General features: G+C 37.4%; 2 protein-coding genes across 2 annotated transcripts; both read left to right on the forward strand.

Moving 5' to 3' along the window:
• The first annotated feature begins 995 nt into the window (after positions 1-995).
• LOC137955701 (3-ketoacyl-CoA synthase 6-like) lies at positions 996-2,894 on the forward strand. Its single transcript, XM_068802776.1, has one exon. It carries the CDS (start codon positions 1,105-1,107, stop codon positions 2,593-2,595), a length of 1,491 nt encoding a protein of 496 aa, XP_068658877.1. The 5' UTR covers positions 996-1,104; the 3' UTR covers positions 2,596-2,894.
• A 13,934-nt stretch (positions 2,895-16,828) lies between these two features.
• Positions 16,829-18,558, forward strand: LOC137956057 (3-ketoacyl-CoA synthase 5-like). The gene has a single exon (XM_068803361.1). It carries the CDS (start codon positions 16,890-16,892, stop codon positions 18,354-18,356), a length of 1,467 nt encoding a protein of 488 aa, XP_068659462.1. The 5' UTR covers positions 16,829-16,889; the 3' UTR covers positions 18,357-18,558.
• Positions 18,559-24,323: the final 5,765 nt, after the last annotated feature.

Here is a 24,323-nt window from a genome sequence, read left to right on the forward strand (position 1 = left end):
GTATCTCTTCATCAATTTTAATACACGTAAAAAACCCAGATCGAAGGCTGCATGCATCTTCTGTAACTGGAAAAAGACGCGGTGATGCTCGGCACTTGCTTCGTCCAACGCTTTAAACCCACCAAACCAGGCCGCGCACACTTTAGTTAAATTTCCTCACCCCACTGCGTCACTCTCTTCCACAATTTGTGGCTTTCATTTCAGCAGAAGGGTTCAATGCTGCAAAACTGTATTCGGCGTGACAACTCATACTTCTCCTCTCCTGTATGAGCCACATACTTCCCCACCGCTTTCTCTCTTGTGGGATCACATTGATTAAGATGAAGAAGCAACTTGCTTGATTGGAACTTATTCCTGAGATTGGTGATCAATCAAGCGTTTTATTGATATCAATTCTCCATAATGGTTCCTTGTCGATCTACTCTGAGAAATTCCTCTTGGATTGGGTTTGAAAACTCGTTGCATGAGTATAAAATAATACGAGCAGAACTGCAGACAGCAGATTCCAGATCATGAATATCTTGACTGTTATCTTTGTGTATAAATCCATTTATTTTTCAATGTATATGCATTTAATATGGTGTATTCATGGATTTTACGAACATAACTTCCTTCTGCCCAGCGTCCCAACAGAAAGGTAGTCATGAATTTTACGAACATAACTTCCATCTGCCCAGCGTCCCAACAGAACTTTTTAAGTTTGGAAGCTCCCGAAGAGAAGGATTCAAGAGTAGAAAACTTCTGTTTGAAGCAATTTGAGGTGTACTTAAGAGGGTGATGAGTCCTACGCTTTGGTAGACTTGGCGGTAGCTCGGAGAGTTATATTACCAATAAAAATGGCGAATGAAATACATGGCCATAAGTAAAAGATAGAAGAAGGTCCAGCTAAGGTAGCGTTGGTGACGTGAGAGCTTTATTTAATTGAGCCATCTGCCCACATTGATTGCCGCCACAAACCCTTTAAATTCTCCAACCAGCTCGACTGACTCTTCACAAACATTTGTTCTGCTCTCTTCCTTCCTCGTCTTTCTTCTCTCACTCTCTTCTCCCACCACCGCTTTACTCTGTCTTCTGTCTCCTTTCCGACGCACAGAGGAAGGAGAGATGCCGACTCCGTTGCCGGACTTCTCTAACTCTGTGAAGCTCAAGTATGTGAAATTGGGGTATCAGTACCTGGTCAATCATTTTCTGACTTTCCTGCTCGTACCCATCATGGTGGGAATTGTTATCGAGGTACTAAGGATGGGCCCGGAGGATATAGTCAACCTTTGGAGATCGCTTGAATTTGATCTCGTTCAGATCCTATCCTCAACCTTCTTGATCGTCTTTATCGCCACCGTCTATTTTATGTCCAGGCCTCGCCCGGTTTATCTTGTCGACTACGCCTGCTTCAAGCCGCCGGTGACATGCAGGGTGCCCTTCGCCACATTTATGGAGCACTCGAGGCTGATCGACCCGGACGATAAGAAGAGCGTGGACTTCCAGATGAGGATACTGGAGCGTTCTGGGTTGGGGGAAGAGACGTACTTGCCACCGGCCAACCACTACATACCCCCCAACCCCACAATGGAGGCGGCGAAAAAGGAGGCCGAGATGGTGATCTTCTCGGCCATCAACTCCCTCCTGGAGAAAACCGGAGTCAAGCCCAAGGACATTGACATATTGATCGTAAATTGCAGCATGTTCTCGCCGACGCCGTCGTTGTCAGCGATGGTGGTGAACAAGTACAAGCTCAGAAGCAACATCCGAAGCTTCAACCTCTCTGGGATGGGCTGCAGTGCGGGAATGATATCGTTGGATCTTGCTCGTGATCTTCTCCAGGTTCACCCCAACTCGAACGCACTGGTTATCAGCACGGAGATCATCACCCCCAACTACTACAAAGGGAAGCAGCGTTCCATGTTGCTTCCCAACTGCCTCTTCCGCATGGGTGCGGCGGCCATCCTTCTCTCCAACCGGAGGCGCGAGAGGCGGCGGGCTAAGTACAGACTAGTGCACGTGGTGAGGACACACAAAGGCGCCGATGACAAAGCTTACCGGTGCGTCTACGAGGAGGAAGATCCGCAAGGTATCTCGGGCATCTCGCTCTCAAAGGATCTGATGGCCATCGCTGGAGAGGCTTTAAAATCCAACATCACGACCATGGGTCCGCTCGTCTTGCCGGCATCAGAGCAGCTGCTCTTCCTCTTCAGCCTTATCGGACGGAAGCTGATCAACCCCAAGTGGAAGCCTTACATCCCCGACTTCAAGCACGCGTTCGAGCACTTCTGTATCCATGCAGGCGGAAGGGCAGTCATCGACGAGCTGGAGAAGAATCTGCAGCTGCAGCCGGAACACGTGGAGCCGTCCCGAATGACCCTCCACCGCTTCGGCAACACCTCCTCTTCCTCCCTCTGGTACGAGCTCAACTACCTGGAAGCAAAGGGACGCATGAAGAAGGGCGATCGCATTTGGCAAATCGGTTTCGGCAGTGGATTCAAATGCAACAGCGCAGTCTGGAAGTGCAACCGCACAATCAAACCTCCTGTGGATGGCCCCTGGGCGGACAGCATTCACAAGTACCCAGTTCACATACCTGAGGTCGTCAAGCTGTAAACAGAGACCTCTCCCATGTCGACCGAATCAGCAAGCAAGCTCACTGCCCACCCCGCTCTATTTTCTTATTCATGCTTCTTTCTTCAATCTTAATCTCCCTTCCCTTCTTTTACATCAGTTAAAAAAAAAAAAAAAAACTGAATTCCAACTACAATTTAATTCTCAGTTTGCTCATAAAAGTAACTGGAACAAAATAGTTAGGATGTCTGTACTTGAAAATGTCTGATATTTCCAGAAGAAAAGCTCTGTTGGTCTGTTGTATCATCTATGAGTATCATGATCATCTCTTTTTTTTTTTCCTTTCTTTCGCAATTTTGGTATGACATTTCAGGTGGTAACGGAGGGGTACCTTCTCCTTCACTTTTAGACCTAACCCAGTCATCGGCTCAGTAAAAAGTGTTTAATGAAGGGCATTTAATAGCGTAATTGGGGCAGCAGTATGAATAATTATATGCCAATGATACGATCAGAAGCTTGAATGCTTTTATCTTAATATTCAGAGCCCTTCAGGAAAGACTAAGTTCATAAACTTTTTATCTTCTCGGATACGTATTCAATATTATGAAGAGGTCGACAATCTCCACGACATGTATTTATTATTAGCTTCAGACAGAATTTAACACTTGTCTACGAGAGGATGTTAACCAGTTCTTGTCACTTCTCCTACTAACAACAATCTTATCTATTGGTTCTCTTTGTCTAACCTTGATCATGGAAAATGATGGATGCGAGCCAGTTTTAAGTGATTCATATGAAATAAAACGAATACATTTGGGACCTGAAATTTTAAACTTAAAAGTATTGGCGTTAGGTTTTCATTAACTTTCAAGGACTGAGTTTTAAGATTGTTTTTTTCTTTTTCTATAGGATTTGATATTCTTGGAGTTCCAAGGCTATTTGTCGAATTATCTTTTTTGTTGCTTCGCCAGATGTTCAATAATAGAGCATGGAATGAAAATAGTTAAATCACTACATTCGTAATTACTTATTCCAACTTTATAAGTTCGAGTACTGTCTCCCCTTTAACTTTAGTTTATTTTTGCGAAAGTGAAGTTCCTCCCTCCCCCTTTTGATCCTTTTATTCTAATGAGGGGAAGATCAAGAGATCAACCCCAGCCCACTACGGAGCCCAGCCCATGAGTCCAAGGTAATAAAAGCCCAGTCTAAACCAAGACGACGGGAGCTTCTCAATAAAAATGTGGAAGGAAGATTTCTGTTTTCATCGTGGAAGTGTGTAGAAATAGAAATAAGAGGGAAAAGAAAGGGGCGTGTTTCGGACAGAAAAGGGGCACCGAGGAGAGCAGAACGAAAATGGGCACTGCGTGGAGAGAAATTGTGGTGAGTTCTTGAGACGATTCCGGCTGCCGGAGAATGCGAAGGTGGTTCAAGTGAAGGAGGCCACAGAGAACGATGTGCTGATAGTCACCGTCTCCGAGCAAGAAGTCAAGAAACGTCTCAGCTAAAGGAGGTTCTTTCTCTTCAAGTTTTGTTTTTTTACATACTCTGTTTGTGTATTCTGTTTTGTGGATGTGTATTTGCTCGCTGTGAAGGTTAGTTTTCAGTACATGGACTGAATAGATCAGCAACTTTGCGATTGTGTATGTTACATTTTATTTAACAATTAGTATCAGAGCGGGACGGTCAGGGATCGTTTTTTTTTTTTTTTTTGTGAAGCTATCTTAAGTTTTGAGCAATAAGGTACTCTGCAAGGGTGTTGGTCAAGCTTGTTCGGTATAGTCAAAGTTCTGCCAGCATGATGGATGACCTTCAAGTGGTTGGAGGAATCAAGAAGCTCAACAACAAAAACTACAACACGTGGTCAACATGTATCGATTACAATTTTAGGCTCGGGGCTAGGGTTGGTTCGAGCTCGAGTTCGAAACATTTAAATCAAGCTCGGCTTGAACATAGGAAGGTTCGGTCGTAGCTCGTTGCGATGCTACCCTTATGCCAAATTTTAAGTAGAGGTCATGCCCAATTTTATGTAAAATGTATGCATAATTTTATATATAATTTATTTTACACATATTTTTGGAAAAGTTTTAAATTTATGTTGGAGCTCAAACTCGAGACATGTAGTTTTTGAAAAGTTTTAAATGAATGTTGAAACTCGAGCTTGATAACAATTTTAGGCTCGAGGTTGGACTCGGCTCGAGCTTGAGTTTGAAATATTTAAATCAAGTTTGGCTCGAACATAGGCATATTTGGGCTCGACTTGACTCGATGCCACCCCTACCTTTGTGGGTCTAGGTTGAGAGTCTAATTAGCTACTATAAATTTTAATGAGGGTGTGTTATTGAGTTGGCTTTTGTGATCAATTGAGTGGTATAATTCTCAGTGTGATTAGTAGTTATAATTAGACTCAGTGACAATTTATTATAGATACCGGAGGACAACCCAACTTAGAGGAACCTCAAGGTGCTAAACTATTTTGGCGGGATATGCTAGAAATTCCCAAAAGGATTGTGAACCACGTAAAAACAAATGGACTGCTGGATTTGCAGTGTTATTTTATGTTCTAGTTATTAATTATATGTTTGAGAGATTACATAATTGTTGTAAAATTACAATAAAATGCAAATAATTTCTTGAGAACTAATGATGCTTTACTCATGTCATGGTTACTAGGAGTATGAGCTGAATTTTATAGGACATTTTACCACACCCTTGAGCTCCTCATTAAAACTAATTTAAAAGGGCCCCACGCATGCATACAGCAACCATCAGTGTACCTTATCCCAACACACCCACTTGACTTGAGCCTCTTCCCGGCGTTGCTTCTCTGAGAAATATTATGAATAAATTGCTCTTACTAATCCTTCCATAGAAATGTAGGACATTTTGCACCCTTAATGGCCAAAAAGCCAATCAAAAGAGGGAAAAAGTGGTGGCAGTGAAGGAGAGAGGTAGTTGGACATCTCCTTCTCCCATTTTTCTACTCTCAAGTTGAGAAGAAGATAACTCTCCTTGTCAATGCTAGCAGAGGGGAGAGGAGCCATCCTTGCCAGGTCCATCGATCTAATGGTTTGGGTAATTTGATTGTTTCATCTAGGAGTTAATATATTGCAAGTCCATTAATTGGTGAAGAATTAAAATTCAAAAAGTTGAGTAACAATCTCATTCTATTATTAATGTGTGGCCCTCCAAAAACATTTATTGCATTGTAGAAAATATATCTTTACACTAGAGCAAACAGTTTTTGTAATATTGGCAAATTCATCCCCTCCGTATATGGTGAAGTAATTACTGATAACTATTGCAAATTCTAATATGGGTGTGAATGTAATTATAAGAAGGGCATTATGACAGTTTTGGATTCAGAATAATAATAAAGGAAAAATCCCTTTGAGATTAACTTATAATAGATTTCATGGAGGTACATTGGGCAAATCAAGAACACATATTTCTTCATTAAAATTATTAGATATAAGTGATAACGCCTAGCCATTTGTTATATCAAGGCATCTTGGAAATCCAGTCTTCGTCCTTGTGGGATTTCATTTGCCATATTTATGGGAAACCATCGCAACAACAACACCAGCATAGAGGACAATGTTAAATACTTTCGCAGTTTGTAGAGATTTGTTGAGGATACCAGTGAGTCTCCTAACTGCGTTGTCCCAGTGCTCAACCACTTTGGTAGAGACGATGGCTGTGCTCGCATCACATGTCTGCGTCTCAATTCTGCGTTTAACCTGAGACCATTTAAGTGATCAACATAGGCCACAAGAGTTTGGCCAGTAAAGATGCTGGTAGGCTTTCCTGAAACAGATACAGGTGAGATCTAAGTTTTCAACCGTTCCTGTACTGAAATTGACCGTTAGACACCCCCATCCCAACAGGTGAGGAATACAGTTGAAAAAACAGTGTGCATCTGCCACTGTTCGTGCCTGTCGGGAACATTGAATAGATTGGTCAGTTCTCACAGAGCTTCAGTAATCTCCTGATCTGTTTGTTAGGCAGGAACACATGAGCCTGGGCTTTATTAACGAGGGTTGGTCAAGGTCGAGGCTACAACCACCGTCACCTGCTCGAATTATGAAGTGATGGGTGAAGGCAACTGTCTTGGTCTCTGCAGCAGTCCGAGTGATTGAACGTGGGCCATTACCAACTACAAGTAACTTCGTATCGGTACGCATGCATATGATACATTACCTTGACTGAAACTTGATTGCGAGTCTCTCCAGTATTCATATTTCTAGTCTCATGAATCTTTTCACTTTCACAGACCTCTACAGTAAACAATAATTTGTCTTGATTTATATTTTTCTAAGATTAAGAACAAGTATGTATTTACAACGTTGGTCATATCATTAAACCTAACCACTTCTTCCATATATTAAATATGTTACTAAATGAAGAAGAAAAAATGATTTAATTGACTATCATGTTGTTCAAATAAGTTATTCTCCCTTTCCCAATTCAGTTTCAATCATATCTTATTTAGTTTGTTCAATTAGTTATTTTCACATCTCATTCTAAATCTTATTTACTTTGTAAATTAACTATGTTTTTTTTTTCAGATTAAAAGTTCGCATCATTTACAATTGGAAAATCCAGCAATTTTAAGTTCATCAACCACCCTTTTCTTTCTTTTCCTCAGTGGTTGTTTTAATTGGATCAATTCCGAACATCATATGGTTTATAATGTTTTCTACGTTTGGTTTTAGTACATCTCTTTGTTTGTGAGAAGTCACATGCAGGGTGTACCTTTGAAAGTTCAATAATTCAGCCAGAACTGAATTCCCGAGAAAAGAAAATATGAGAGAAACTACTTTTTTCTCTTAGTTAATGACTTTTTCTAAAAAATCATGGAATTTGGAGACAAGATAAAAAAAAAGAGAAATAAGAGGAAAATTTTTAATCATCAAAATTTATAATATTTTTTATTTTTTGCTTGCATTTAAACAAGAGAAACTATACTTCTCTACTATTTTCTCTCTCATTTTTCATGAACATTCATACAAGAGAAAAAAAACATCCTCCTTTTTTCTTCTTTTTCTTTTCTTTTATCTCTACATTATATGTTACAAACACACCTTAGTTTTTTTTGCTTCCGTTAACTTAGGTCCCGCATTTTATTTTCTTGGCGGGTCGCCAAATCGGACAGGACCGGACTGAAACCAAAAAATAAAAAATAAAAAATTATGAAGTCTTATTCAGAAAGTGGACCGGACCAGTTATCTGACCGAATCGGAATAACAAACCCAAACTAGGTTAACACAGTGAACAGAAAGCGAACCGGACCAATATTTTTGGGTGATCATCATCGATCTTCTTGCATCATGTCGAATGAATCAAAACTAGGACGTATTTGTACTCACTGTGGTGAGACTAGGTATATAAAGTCAAGATGTTATGAACTTATTGGCTATCCAGATTGGTGGGATCCTACTAAAGCACCTTGCAAACGGAACACTAAACCAAATAATCATGCTTCCGTTGCAGTAGCAAAATCCTCCACCTTTGCTACATCCGGTAAGGTTTTTAATACTTTCACTCCTAGTAGACATAGTGAATCGATAATTAATTCTGGGTGCTACTGATCATATGACCTTGGACAATCATAATGTTGAAATTATGAAACCATCTGAACAACATATAGTATCTACATCAAGTGGTACTCCCTCTCACGTTATTGGAGAAGGTTCCATCACCCTCACTGAAAATCTGAGTCTTGATTCTGTATTAGTTGTTCCAACCCTCATTCATAATTTATTATCAGTGGCTCAAATAACTCGTACTTTGCATTGTATTGTGATTTTTTGGCCTAATCATTGTGTTTTTAAGGACATTTGAACTCGGAAGACAATTGGTTATGGTACTAGAAGGGAGAAATTCTATTACCTTAATATGAAGCCAGAGAGGTCTCACCGGTTAGCTCAAACATTCTCTGTGAATAAATTTGCAGAAAATGAGATTTGGTTATGGCATAAAAGATTGGGTCACTTATCTTTTGGTTATTTAAAGAAACTGCTTCCAAAACTATTTGCTAGATTATCTATTTCAGATTTTAAGTGTGAGGTATGTGAATTGGCTAAAAGTCATCGGGTTCCATTTCAAATAAGCATTAATAGGAGTCCAACACCCTTTAGGATTATCCATTATGATGTATAGGGTCCACCAAATATAGCCTCTCTGAGTGATAAATTGTGGTTTATTTCCTTTATTGATGATCACACCCGGATGACATGGATTGGCTTAATGAAATCAAAAAGTGAAGTTAGTTCACTGTTCAAACAATTTCACAAAATGATAGCCACTCAGTACCATTCTACAATACAAATTCTCCGTAGTAACTATGGTGGAGAATTTGTTAATCAAGGTTTAAAAAAATATCTAGATGATCATGGTATTAGGCATCAAACTAATTGTCCGTAAGCAAAATGGGGTTGCAGAGCAAAAGAATCGCCGCCTTCTTGAGGTTGTTATTGGGGGTGAAGTCATCACAACTGCAACTTATCTTATCAACCGAATACCTTTGAGTGCGTTACAATTTAAGACTCCCTTGAGTGTTCTTCATGAAACTATAAGCTCACCTGCTGTACTGAATCTGCCACCTAGAGTTTTTGGGCGTGTAACCTTTGTTCATCTCCATAAGCCTTTGAGAAATAAATTGGAACCCCGAGCTCTCAAGTGTGTCTTTGTTGGTTATGCTCAACATCAAAAAGGTTGTCAATATTATCATCCTCCCTCTCGCAAATTTTATGTCACTCTTGATGTGATATTTCATGATGATATCATGTATTATTCTACTCCTGAATCTCAATTCAAGGGAAGAACATGATAGAATTGCATACCCTTAATCATCATTTGGATATCTTGGATACTACAAGTGGAAGTATTCAAATTACAACAGTGAACATCAAAATAATACAAATGAGCATGATTCACAAGATGGAGACAAACAAGACCAGATGGAAGTGATGCAACTAGAGTCTCAACCAACATATTCACAGGATGGAGACAGACAAGTCCAGATAGAAGTGATGCAATCAGAGTCTCAACTGACATCTTTCCCCCTTCATAATGTACCAATGGATCAATTGCCTTCTGAGTCCGAGTCCATGTCTAAGCCTCAAGTAAGTTCCAAAACTCAACTAAGAGTGCTACCTCATCGAACCACAAGAGGAAAACCTAGAGTCAATTATGAACCTCTTCTCACCTCTAAATCTCAGTATCCCATACATAATTTTGTGTCTTATCATTGATTGTCAAAGGCAAATGAAGTATTTGTGAATCAATTATCTGTTATATTTATTCCTAATAGTATACAGGAACCTTTGAAGGATCCTAAGTGGAAAGAAGCCATGAATGAATAAATGAGGTCCCTCCTAAAGAATTCAACATGGGAAGTGATTGACCTACCTGTAGGAAAGACACCAGTTAGATGCAGGTGGGTATTTACCAATTAATATGAAACCGATGGCACCATTGAAAGGTTCAAAGCAAGACTCGTCGCCAAAGGATATACTCAAACCTACGGGATCGATTATATGGAGACATTCACACCAGTGGCCAAAATCAATATTGTTCGGACTCTACTATCTCTGGCTGTGAATCTTGACTGACCCTTGTATCAGTTTGATGTTAAAAATACATTTTTGCACGGAGATCTCCAAGAAGAAGTATATATAGAATTACCTCCTCGATGTATTATGCAAAACAAAGGATGCAAACAAGTATGCAAATTGAGGAAATCTCTATATGGTTTGAAGCAGTCCCCGAGGGCGTGATTAGTAAGGTTCAAAAATTTTACGAAATCTATCAGATACAAGCAAAACAACTCAGATTATACTCTCTTCCTGAAATATAACAAGGAGGCCATCACAACTCTTATTGTGTTTGTCGATGATATGATAATAACTGGGAATGATCCAGAAGAAAATAAAACATTGTAAAGTCATCTTGTTAGAGAGTTTGAAATGAAAGATCTTGGCTATTTAAAATATTTTCTTGGTATTGAAGTGTCAAGATCCAAGGAGTGGATTTTTCTATCTCAACGAAAATATGTTTTGGATTTATTAAAGGAAACTGGTATGACCGCATGTAGTCCAGTCAGTACTCCTATGGAAGAAAATTTGAAACTGGGAACACATTCAGATCAAATCCCTGTTAACAAAGAACGTTATCAGAGACTAGTTGGGAGGTTAATGTATCTTACACATACCAGACCAGACTTAGCTTACGTACTAAGTGTGGTTAGTCAAGTTATGCAATCTTCAAGTGAAAAACATATGAATGTCGTCAACTGTATCTTACGTTACTTGAAATCATCTCCAGGGAAAGGAATTTTATTTAAAAAATGAGGTAACTTAAAAATTGAAGGTTATACTGATGCCGAATGGGCTGGGTCAATAGAGGATCAATGGTCTACATCTTGATACTTTACATTTGTAGGTGAAAATTTGGTCAGTTGGAGAAGTAAGAAACAAGAGGTGGTGGCTAAATCGTCAACTGAAGCCGAATACAGGGGAATGACCAAGGCAATATGTGAATTATTATGGATAAAAAATATGATACAAGAACTACATATTGAGCAGACAAGTCCTATGAAATTATATTGTGACAATAAAGCAACATGTGATATTGCCCACAACCCAGTCCAGCATGATAGAACTGAACATGTTGAAGTTGATAGATACTTTATTAAAAAAAAGTTAGAAGCAAGAATCATTGAAGTCCCTCATGTTCGATCTGAGGATCAGCTTGCTGATGTGCTAAGCAAGTCAGTGTCTTACCGAACTTTTAACAATTGTCTTGACAAGTTGGGCATGAGTGATATCTATGCACCAACTTGAGGGGGAGTATTAAGATTTACTCTGAGATTTCTTCCTTTTAAGGAGAAATCATGTAAATATTCTGTAAATCCGGTGATTGTGTAATCCCGTTAATCACTCATAATTCTTCCATGTATATTCTGTAAAACGGCTATTTAAGCCGATGATGTGAATGAGAAAATATGAAAGAAATTGAAGTCGTATTCTTGAGTGTTTTTACTTTCACAATTCAAAAACTCTTAACTCAGTTTCGTACTTCGGCCAAACATCATCTGATCCTAATATAGTAAAAGCCCATTTGCTGAAATATTACTACACCATGATGTCCAAAATAGCTCTTTGGGTATTGTAAATCTTGAAGCAGTATCAGGATAATTTTTTTCCTTCTTGTTCCTCCTCCGCTCGTATGAATTGATCTGTATTAAGAGGCAATGTAGGTTGAGGAGGAGAGAGGTAGACCGTCCTCAAGAAGACAAGTAGGAGACAATATGGGTTTAATTTAGAGGTAGCCCCTTGTAGTAAGAGAGCCATAGGCGCCTATTACTACTGAGGTGGCGTAGCCCCTAGAGGTTCACTTACTTAGGAATTAGTAAGACCCTTGGCACGATCTCTATAATGGGTGAAACATGGGTGATTTCTCACTTGGAAAATGAAAATGTGGATGAATTAGTGTTATTTGATCGGACTGAACTTTTGAATTGAGTTCTATCACACTTTCAAATAACACAAAGCCAAAGATCAATAAAAAATTAATTAAATAATTATGTTTAATTTGATGTTTAACTCATTGACTTAGTTAATATGACTAGGTTGGCCAAAGATTAGGTTGTAAAACCAGTCACTATGCATATAAGACAAACAACCATGCAATCAGTCGTGCATGGGATGTCACTTGCCTAAGACATTGGCATGATCATGTTCAAGACAACAAGTGAGCTAGCCAAGCAAAATCACCTCAAACTAATGAGAAAACTTGTCAGGTCCGTTGAGGAACAAAACTAGAGGCAATCGAGTGAATAAGTATAAACCTGATCTTATAATTTATGTTTATGCACAATGATCAAAGTATAAGCAAAAACAATCCCATACCAAGTACATACAAATTTTTTATGCGGTTGAAAATCCATTCGCAAATTGCTAGTCCACCTCCAATATGTTTTTAGCACCTTGAGGCTTCACTAAGTATGGATTGCCCTAAGACATCTACAACAACTTGTCACTGATGTACTACTCTATTGACCACACCAACCAATTTACATTAGTACACCCTCATTTAAATTAGAACGGGAAACTAGGTATACTAGCCTAGATAGCCATAAAGCGATTTTTTAGTAGTTCACTAAGCTATACAAGTCTAGACCCACACAAAAATTTCTGCAGCTTAGGCACACCGACCTAGACCTACAAAGGATTTTCAGTATGTTTATTTACACAAGACAACTCAATGTAAATTGATTCTCAATTGGCAGATATAACAATCCACGTTTATGCAAATAGGCACTCTAGTTCTCAAGTACCTACTTAAGTAATCGGCAACTCAAAAAAATCCTTACTGACTAGATTTGAAATAAATGTACAATGTTAAGATGGAATTGATTTTTAAAATTGGGAAAACATATAAAGTAGTTCAATGTAATGGTTGATTTTAAAGTACATCCCAAGAGCAAAAATCTAAACTTTAGTGAATAATATCAAAGAGTAATATGACTAGTTTGGTATACTCTTCCAAGTATAATTAATATAACTCAAAGTAGATGCTTGCATATATTTGGATTTGAAAACTTATCCCCAAATTTCAAAAAATTTATTACCCTTTTCATATGCTCCAACCATGACTACCACATGTGCTGAAATCATTTATCTCCAACACCTCCTACTCAACCTCTCGTATTTATACACCGACCTGTATCACGTATTTATTTAAATCCATGTTTTTCATTCTTGTTATAAACATATCGACATTGACACTTACTTTGCTCTCTCCACTGTCTTGTGGTGGGGGAGGAAGCATCTCTAGATAGAGATGGAAATTGAAGGACCTCAACTCCCTCCTACAGTAGGGGAGGGCCCTTACAGCCCTGCCTTCAGCTCTTAAGGAGGGCTTTAGATACACCCCACCTTCGAAAGAAATGCAGCCCCTCTCTCCCTTGGTTTCGGGCAAGAGGGGAGTTCTTTTTAGTCGATGTGTAACCGTGAATATTTACATCAATCATTTGCGTTGATGGGCCATATGAAATTTTTTATATTGACAAATCTCCTGGTCATTGCCATTAAGAGGGATACAAAGTTTCAGGTATTGATCATGTCAAGGATGAGAAAAGCTATGTATCCAGAGACAACCCATTTAATCAGTGGGCCCAATCAAAGATGGGAGAGAAGGGATTCCAGCAGTGGGCGTCTCGGGTTTTCGAGCTGGTTCTGTTAAAAATTTGAGATATCTATCATGTATAATTTCGATCTCGAAAACTTAGGATTGGAGGTGTTAATTTTATCTGATTATTCCATTTTTTTCTTCACTATTTACTAAAGGGAACGAAAATGGAAGAAAATATCTACCCGGTAATTTTATTCATTTACCATTTTATTATTTATTAAATGAAATTGAAATGGATAATACCCACATTCTATACCAATTTAGCAGTTTACCGTTTGTCTAGATTTTCAAAAACAAGAGAAACGTCTTGATTTGTTTGATTAATTTAAATGATATAATTATTTGTATTAATTAAAAAAATTGAATCATTGATTTAAGGATTCAGATTCTCTTATTTGCTAATAAATATGCATAAAAATCTTATGTGAATCCATGCACAAAACTTAGGCACATTAGAAGAAAGATGAAGCCGTAAATAAAAAATAAAAAATAATAATTGGGCATATATTGAAAAATGGGCAAAATGAGTCAACCCCTTTGTCATTTCTATGAGAAAAAGGGTGTTGGCTATAGGAGAATAGAAGGTATTGATAGAAAAAGGGTGTTGACACTAGGATATAATGTATAATTTTTTTTAATTTACGGACCTATTTGACCTATTTTTTCAAGATATTAAAAACATCATTTCCTAACTCTAACGACTAGTTTTCTAAAAATTGGGGAGTCGTTTATTTAACCAAACTCTCCCCAAATGAATTATCCTCCTTGCCATAGTAAAAACCTAGCCTTTGAAGACACGACACACAATTTGAGAAGTTTTTGCCTCCTTGAAAGCTCAAAAGGAAGTCAAATTCGATAAACTTCTGCTTTGAGCTAATTATTTTAGTGCTTGTGTTTTTAAAATTTGATTGAATACTTACAGCCCAATGTAATATTTGATTCAACAATTACATTTTGGATAGTTGTGCAGTCCAGTACCACTTGAAATTAGTTTTGTAGCCTATTTTCTTTCAAATCATATCAATACATGCCAGTATGGTATTTTTGGAGCACTTTAATGAACTTTTGTAAAGTATTAAAATTTGGGGATAATATTTCAAATCCAAGTATTTGCATGCATAAATATTGAGATATATTAATGATAATTGGTCGAGTGCAATGAACCAATGCTAGTATACTTTGAAATCATCTACTAAAGTTGATATTACTACTCGTTGGCTATATTTTGAAACTAATTATTAAATTGACTTGCATTGAGTGTATTTCCCTATTTAAAAAAAACAATCCTAGATTTAAATTGAGTGCATATTTTAAAATCAAGTAATTAGTGACTATTATGAGCTACCTATATTTTTAAATCAAGTAATTAACGATTATTTTGAGTTATTGATTACATTGAATAGATACTTAGGATTGGTATGCTTATTTGTTGTGCTTGGATTATTGTTTCAACTTATTGAGAGGCAATATAAATTGGGTTAATCCTTTCAATTTAGGCCAAGTCTTGAGTAGGCAAGAGCATCCTCATCCCAAATTGTTCAAGAGAAGTTGTTGTATGTAAAAATTGGGAAGTACTGTTTTCTGCTACATTAGCCATTAGTCCTTGAGTAGGTAAGTGGTATTGAAAATCCCTTTGTGGGTCTAGGTTGGTGAGTAATTGAAATTCGCTATGTAGATCTAGGCTTGTTTAGCTTAGGCTTGTGTGTGCTATTGTAATTTGGCTATTATAGTCGATTGATTAGTGACACAAGTCCTCGTGTAAGCAAGCATCGTAATTAGCCTTAGAGGCCATTTATTATAGATACTATAGGGTAACCCAAATTTAATGAAGGCTCAGGATGCTAAAACATCCTGTGGGGGTAAGACTTACAATATAATAAAGGTAAACTGTAAAATTGGCTTTACTCTTTTAACTAATTAAAATGACAAATACACTCACATAGGTATTAAGATAAAAGAATTGAAACTTATTTACCTACTCTTCCCCCGACAAGTTTGTTACTCATGTCTACTTCTTTTAAGTCTATTTTCTTTAGAAAATTTTGTCTTTTAGTTCAGAACTTGCATGTGGCTATTGACCCGAAGGTCTAATCCAATTTAATACTAAAAGATATTTAAATGGTCGGGCTTTATTTAGAAAACTTTTCTGAGTAGAATCTAACTGATATCTCTCAAATCATACTGTATCTCTCAAATGTCTATCTGGATTCCTTAAAGTGACTGCCTGTTTTTACGCCCTTGGATTATGTAGATCAGAATCTCCTTGATTTGCTCAATGTCGGTGCTCTTCTGTTTTAAAGAAAAGAATGCGGCTTAAGGGGAAATAGAAATTTAGGAAGATTAGTGCCTGACTTGGAGAGAGAGAGACGGAAAATGTGAGTCGATGTATCCTTCACTAATATCATGCCGACATTGCTGCTGCTCCTCTTATTATTTCCTCTCAGCAGCTCAGCTTTTATTTTAATTCTTTATTGTACAAGTGAATTCCTTCTGATGAGAGATTACGGGTTTTATTTTAAGCTGCTAGTGAGAGAAGGCTGTGTCGATAATAAATAAAAACAGCTGCAACAACTGAACATGGCGGACATAATTTGCCTAACCGTCTTGCTCTGAGTTGGTGACTTCCCTTGGGTCCCCCAACCGGTGCCACACGCTTAAAAGAGCTGTTTACTGAGACAGGTGATGATGAGGATTTCAACGAACAGGATGACAGACTTTCTCCAAGTACAGTCTCCACTGCTTCATTAACCATGATCACCCAGAGCTACTTTGCTCTGTTCTAATTCGATGTAACAAAGCTAAAATAGATACGTCTGAGACCCATTTGGTTAATCCCAAAACTAATGAAAGAAATTGAGCAACAGTTAAAAGCTGTTGTAATGCCTAGATTTGGATGGATGAAGCGGGTTTATATGCAAGTAATTTACCTGAACCTACCGAAGTGGTTATTATAAATATGCCTCTGTGGAGTTCGATCGTACAGCTAAGGTAGCGTTGGTATCGGAAGGCTTTAACATTTAAAACAAACCTACCGTAATTGATTGCCCCTTTCTCTGCCCTTTATAAACCCTACTACTACTCAGGCAATTCTGAACCATCGCCACTCCATCCATCTTCAACCAAACTTGAGCACGGCAGACATGCACCACTCTCTCCAGCTCAAGTACTTTAAGCTCGGTTGCCACTATATGATGAATCATTTCGTCACCCTCCTACTGGTGCCCATGACGGGCTTGACCCTCTTCGAGATGGCCAAGCTTGGCCCTGATGGCCTGATCGAGTTGTGGAGATTCCTTAATTTGGACGTGGCTCACGTCCTGCTCTTGTCTCTCCTCGTTGCTTTTATGGTGGCTCTGTACTTCGCGAGGAGGCCGCGCCCGGTATATCTCATCGAATATGCTTGCTACAAGGCTCCGGCATCCTTCCGGTTCCCGACTTCCAAGTTCATCAGCCAGACTCAGCAGATAGAAAACTTCGACCCGGCGAACGTGGAGTTCCAGTCGAAGATCATCGAACGCTCGGGGCTTGGAGACGAGACCAGTCTCCCTCCAGCGCTTCACCACGTTCCCCATAGCCCCACCATAAAAGCCTCCAGGGAGGAGGCCCAGTTGATAATATTCAACATCGTCGACGACGTGCTGCAGAAGACGGGAGTGCAACCCAAGAATATCGATATACTCATTGTGAACTGCAGCCTCTTCTCGCCCACTCCATCCCTGACTTCCATGATCATTAACAAGTACAAAATGCGGAGCAATATACAGAGCTATAACCTCTCCGGTATGGGTTGCAGCGCAGGGCTGATATCCATCTACCTAGCCAAGGACCTCCTCCAGGTGAACCCCAACGCTAACGCGCTGGTGGTGACCACGGAGATCATCACGCAGTACTGGTACACGGGGAACCAGCGATCAATGCTGCTTGCCAACTGCCTCTTCCGCATGGGTGGCGCGGCGATCCTCCTCACTAACAAGAGCAGCGAGCGCCAGAGGGCCAAGTACAGGCTGCTGCATGTCGTCAGGACACATCGTGGAGCGGAGGACAAGGCATACAACAGCGTGTACGAGGAGGAAGACAAGCAAGGGAACGTCGGAATCTCTCTCTCTAAGGATCTGACGACGGTTGCAGGGGAAGCCCTCAAGTCCAACATCACGACTCTAGGCCCGCTGGTCCTCCCCCTCTCCGAGCAGCTCCTCTTCCTGTTCACCGTCCTCGGCAGGAAGCTGATCAACCCCAAGTGGAAGCCCTACATCCCAGACTTCAAGCAGGCGTTCGAACACTTCTGCATCCACGCTGGCGGTCGTGCCGTGATCGACGAGCTAGCCAAGAAGCTAGACCTCTCGGAGGAGCACGTCGAACCGTCGAGGATGACACTCCACCGTTTTGGTAACACCTCCTCCTCCTCTCCCTGGTACGAGCTGAGCTACCTAGAGGCCAAAGGACGGATGAACAAGGGCGACCGAGCATGGCAGATCGCTCTGGGTAGTGGCTTCAAATGTAACAGCGCCGTCTGGAAGAGTCTCCGCAACATTAAGCCGCCGGTCGACTGCGCCTGGTCCGACTGTATAGACAGGTACCCGATACACAATACAGACGTGAATAAGTAGTAGATGATTTCGGAGGGGCAGCGGATCCGAAACTCAGATTGGTAACATAGATAGCGGCCGGCCGGCCTTGTGTTGCACGTTGTCTCCTACTCTTGCTCATGTCTTTTTACATTCTCTTGTCAAAGAAAAAGAACTTATCGCCATTAATGCCTGAGGGCTTGCAAATTCTATTTCGATATCGTTATCCAGATTTTTCCTGATGTTTAATGATCCATTCTGTTCCCATCTTCAATCTGCTTAAACTTTTAAGTCATAATCAGCTTTACTGTGTTTACGAAAGCGAATGCCCTAAATTAACCAGATTGTTTAATAAATGAAAACAATGACGAGACCTCAGGCCTATTCATCCGTAGATTCTTTCCTTTCTTCCCGGTGTTTCGTTTGGCTTCTCATTTCCAATGCCGATACAAAAGATGTCACGTCTTGTCAGGATGATCCAAAGTTTGAACCATCTTGTTGATTCGGAGAATCTTCGTTCTCAGCTAACCAGAGGGGTACAGTAAAGACGAACAAGATCACGTTATCTTCTGAGCCCATCGTCATTGTAGGCAGGTGAACTTGGCGAGGAAAGTGATACCCCTAGGTGTAAACGAAGGAAGAAAGTGGTCGCAGTGTCGGTGGAGGGCCGTGGAATGTCGATCAGATGCCTGCTAGAAAAATACTTCAGCTGCGAACTAGAGAGTTCCACGTTGTTTCTTACACATATTATGAGCTTAAAAACAAGGAAATTTTACCAAAATATCGGTTTTAAACAACTTATTTATGAAAATAACAAAGACCACAAATTATTTACAAAACTACCGAACTTTGACCAGTCCACTGTATATGTGGACAGTCAAAGGTGACACTTAAGCTTTGACTGCTTACGTGTTGCTCCATCATCAGAGCGATGTTGTAGATGAACACATTGACTGCCATGTCATTATTATTGACACGTCATTTGCCACGTCATTACATGATAAAATTTTGAATAAATTTAAAAAAATTAAAAAATCACATACACTTTTTATTACCTTATATCTAAAATAAAAAATTATTTAAAAAAATTAATAAACAATTAAAAAATTAACTCTTACTTATTTAACACCATTTAATATCAATTAAAATATTTATTAATTAAAAAAATTATCGTTATACTTTTTATTTCTTCATATTTTACAAAATAAAATAAAATAAGTAAATTAATTAGATTTAAAATATTTATAAATTAAAAAAATACAAAAAAAATATTTTAGAGTTTAAAAATACAATTTATTTGTATATTTTTATCACCTTATTTACGAAATAATAATATTTAAAAATTTTAAATATTTATAAATTTAAAAAATCTTACTCTTAAGTCTTACCCATATATTATCGATTTAAAATATTTAAAATTTTTTAAAAAATACAAAAAAACTATTTTAGAGTTTAAAAATATAATTTATTTGTATATTTTTATCACCTTATTTATAAAATAATATTTAGAAATTTTAAATATTTATAAATAAAAATAATCTAACTCTTACCCATTTACTATGGATTTAAAATATTTATAAATAATTTTTTTTATTTTTAAGTCTTACCCGTATATTATCTATTTAAAATATTTATAAATAGAAAAAAATTTACTCTTAAATCTTACCCATATATTATCCATTTAAAATATTTATAAATTAAAAAAATAGACAAAAAAATTGTTTTAGATTTTAAAAATATAATTTATTTGTATACTTTTTATCACCTTATTTACAAAATAATAAATTATTAAAAAATATATTATTTAATTAAAAATCTTACAAAACTTTACAATAATTTTAATTTGGCAAAAATTTTATTAACATAAAATCAGAAATTAAACAGTAAATCACATAAAAATCAATACAGTAATTAAACACCTAAATTCAAATTAATATTATAATTAAATACAATAATTCTATTCAATTAACAAAAACCCTAAAAAATCACCCCAAGGTTTTGAGAGAATGGCCGGGAGGAACAAAGGGGAAGGAAAAGAACGTCGGCGGCGAGAGGATGAACAGAGGGGAACGGAGAAAAAGAACGAATGATAAGGCTGAGACGAAGAGAGAGTGGTTGAGCGGAGGGCGTCGAGGGCGAGGCCGAGCGGCGGCAATAGGGGCGAGGTCGAGGCCGAGGCAGAGCAGAGGCCGCAGGCGAGCGGCCGAGGCCGAGCGGCGGCAATAGGGGAGGCGAGCGGCAACAGGGGAGGTGAGCGGCAACAGGGGAGGCGGCAGAAGGCGAGCGACGAGAGGAGAGCAGCCGAGACGAGAGGCGAGGAGAAAATCGTGGAGGAGAAAATCGCTTGCGGCCGCTGCTCTGCCTCGGCCTCGTCCCCGCTGCCACCGCTCGCATGCGGCTGCTGCTCTGCCTCGGCCTCGACCTCGCCCCTGTTGCCGCCGCTCGGCCTCGCCCTCGACGCCCTCCGCTCAACCCTCTGTTCATCCTCTCGCCGCCGACGTTCTTTCCCTTCCCCTTTGTTCGTCCCGGCCATTCTCTCAAAACCTTGGGGTGATTTTTTAGGGTTTTTGTTAATTGAATAAAATTATTGTAATTAATTATAATGTTAATTTGAATTTAGGTGTTTAATTACTGTATTGATTTTTATGTGATTTACTGTTTAATTTCTGATTTTATGTTAATAAAATTTTTGCCAAATTAAAATTATTGTAAAGTTTTGTAAGATTTTTAATTAAAAGATATATTTTTTAATAATTTATTATTTTGTAAATAAGGTGATCAAAAGTATACAAATAAATTATATTTTTAAAATCCAAAACAATTTTTTTGTATATTTTTTTTAATTTAAAAATATTTTAAATGGATAATATATGGGTAAGATTTAAGAGTAAATTTTTTTTTATTTATAAATATTTTAAATAGATAATATATGGGTAAGACTTAAAAATAAAAAAAATTATTTATAAATATTTTAAATCCATAGTAAATGGGTAAGAGTTAGATTATTTTTATTTATAAATATTTAAAATTTCTAAATATTATTTTATAAATAAGGTGATAAAAATATACAAATAAATTATATTTTTAAACTCTAAAATAGTTTTTTTGTATTTTTTTTTAAAATTTTAAATATTTTAAATCGATAATATATGGGTAAGACTTAAGAGTAAGATTTTTTAAATTTATAAATATTTAAAATTTGTAAATATTATTATTTCGTACATAAGGTGATAAAAATATACAAATAAAGTATTTTTAAACTCTAAAATATTTTTTTTTGTATTTTTTTAATTTATAAATATTTTAAATCTAATTAATTTACTTATTTTATTTTATTTTTTAAAATATGAAGAAATAAAAAGTATAACGATAATTTTTTTAATTAATAAATATTTTAATTGATATTAAATGGTGTTAAATAAGTAAGAGTTAATTTTTTAATTGTTTATTAATTTTTTTAAATAATTTTTTATTTTAGATATAAGGTAATAAAAAGTGTATGTGATTTTTTAATTTTTTTTAAATTTATTCAAAATTTTATCATGTAATGACGTGGCGAATGACGTGTCAATAATAATGACGTGGCAGTCTATGTGTTCATCTACATCATAGCTCTGATGATGGAGCGACACGTAAGCAGTCAAAGCTTACGTGTCACTTTTGACTGTCCACATATACGGTAGACCGGTCAAAGTTCGGTAGTTTTGTAAATAATTTGTGGTCTTCGTTATTTTCATAAATAAGTTGTTTAAAACCGGTATTTTGGTAAAATTCCCTAAAAACAATAGCGCAAGTATACTACTACTCAAAGAATCTCTGGTCAGCGGCAGTATGTGATATTACATTTTGTTGTTTTACACATGAAAGTTTAATCATTAGAATTAAAATACTGACCAACATCGATCAATGACCAAGGTTGAAACAATCTGATCGCCAATTGACCAGTAACTTCAATAAAAAAAGTTATCAACATGAAAGTATGGAGGTTTTGTCTAATAGTCTGTCAAATGTAAAAATTATAGTTTTTGTCAAGATTTAGATCGATTATTAAGATCATAACTTAATCAACAATCAAGATAAAGTGGATTGTAACATGGTGCCAAAATTATATTTTTTAGATTGAAGTGCCACCTAAGCACCACATAAGTGAGTGCACATGGATGATATGTGGCATCACAAGAAAATTCCACCCAAATAAAAATGGTGGTACATCAATGACAATCGACATCATAAGATTGCTCCACCTAAAGGAAAGATGTGACGTCATTTTCAAATAAATCAGATGAGGTGAAGAAGAAAAAGTCTTGTAAGTGTTTCCCCCCCTTATATGTGTATCTAGTAATGGAAAGAAGGTGAAGTATAAATAGAGGTTCATTGTAGGTTTGGAAAAATAAACTTTTTGAGAATTTTGTTGGACTGTAGGGGCAAAGCAAAGCTTTTATAAAGGAGAAATCGTTAAACAAACACACAAGAGCTCCAGATTTTGACCTCTGTTAAAATCTTCACAAGGCTTGCAACAAGTAAAAATTCTGCTACAACTACGCCAATTTCCTTGAAGCCATCACATAACTTGTACCAAACAAATACTCAATCTACTATAATTTCATTATTCCTTCTAACACCTCAAACTTCAAATTAGCCTAAACTTTGTAAAATTTCTGCAATAAAGGTAACATTAAGTAATCATCTATAGAGATATTTTGCCACCATCTTGGGACCTGTCACTACAATGAGGGGGCAAGTGAAGACTAGTCGTAACATTAAAGCTAGTTAATCAAGGGAGGCTATAGTTTGATAACAAATCATTCAAGGTTCAAATCAAGTTTGTGCATGATGATCTGATCAGAAGACCAAGTCAAAGATATGACCTCACATCAATTTAAATCTTGTGACTTTATTTTATTGTTGTACTTACGGTCTCACCATGATGTAGATTGAATACTTATGTACGTCTACATGTTTTGCATACATGGTGGGATATCTCGGCCTCTTATCTCTTTCTCCACAAGCTCCAAGAAAAGAATTAACCCCAACATCTTGGCATCTCAAGGCATAAAGAAGAGTGATTATCTCAAAGTCACACGTTCAAATCGGAACTGATAAAATTTAATGAAAATAGATCTGGTTGTCATCCATCTAAACCTATGGAGATAGTCAAACACATAATCGATCATGGAACCGTCAAAGAGAAATGAGGTTCCTTCAAGTAGCACATTAACAATTCATTCAGGTCTAGTCACTCGACTAATGAAAAAGAAGTCACAAGGGCTAAAATTGTGTCATAAAGTGGAAGAAAAGAAAGAGACCAATGATTTTGAATGTACAAAGAAGATCAAATATTATGCTAATCTTTAAGCAATCATATCTTCAACTACTGAAGATGAAGAATTTTGCCTCAAAACAACATCAAAAAATCTTCTCCATCCTTCATGCTCCTTGAAGTGGGTGATGGTTAAGCAATACAAGGAACATTGTAATAGTTCTTCTCAAAAGGATGAGAGCAATCTCCAATAATCACGAAAGGAATGCTCAATATAACCAACTTCTCCAAGATTTAGAATATCTATCATAATGGTATAAGCAAAGACTTTGGAGGAGCAAGTGGTAGAGCTACAACAAACGATGCAGGAAAAAAGTGAGCAAATCAATGCAAGAAATGCTCAAATTGTACAACTCATTGCCAAAATTGAGTTATTGATAATAAACATTGGAGAATCTTCTCATTACAAAAGTCCTCCTCAACTCTTCTCAGCTTCAAAGGGTACTTATTTTCCTCCAACAAGAAGTAAATAAATTTTTTGACAATCAAAAGGAGACACTTTGCCAATTGACTTTCTCAAGTCGATCATTGAAAATATTATTTAAGATCTTCAACTAATGGACGAATCACAAACGAAATCTCGAAGTTAGGTTCAGCCTTATAGCAGGAGAATCCAAGCTCTAGGAATGCCACGTAGATACAAGTGGCCTGAGTTCTAACAGTTTGATACAAATGGTAGCCCAAAGCAA

The sequence above is a fragment of the Aristolochia californica genome, unplaced genomic scaffold, assembly GCF_029961685.1.
Source record: "Aristolochia californica isolate CCGP_79_NKW_82.1479 unplaced genomic scaffold, dmAriCali1.0.hap1 SCAF_2, whole genome shotgun sequence".
In the NCBI taxonomy this organism is placed as follows: Eukaryota; Viridiplantae; Streptophyta; class Magnoliopsida; order Piperales; family Aristolochiaceae; genus Aristolochia; species Aristolochia californica.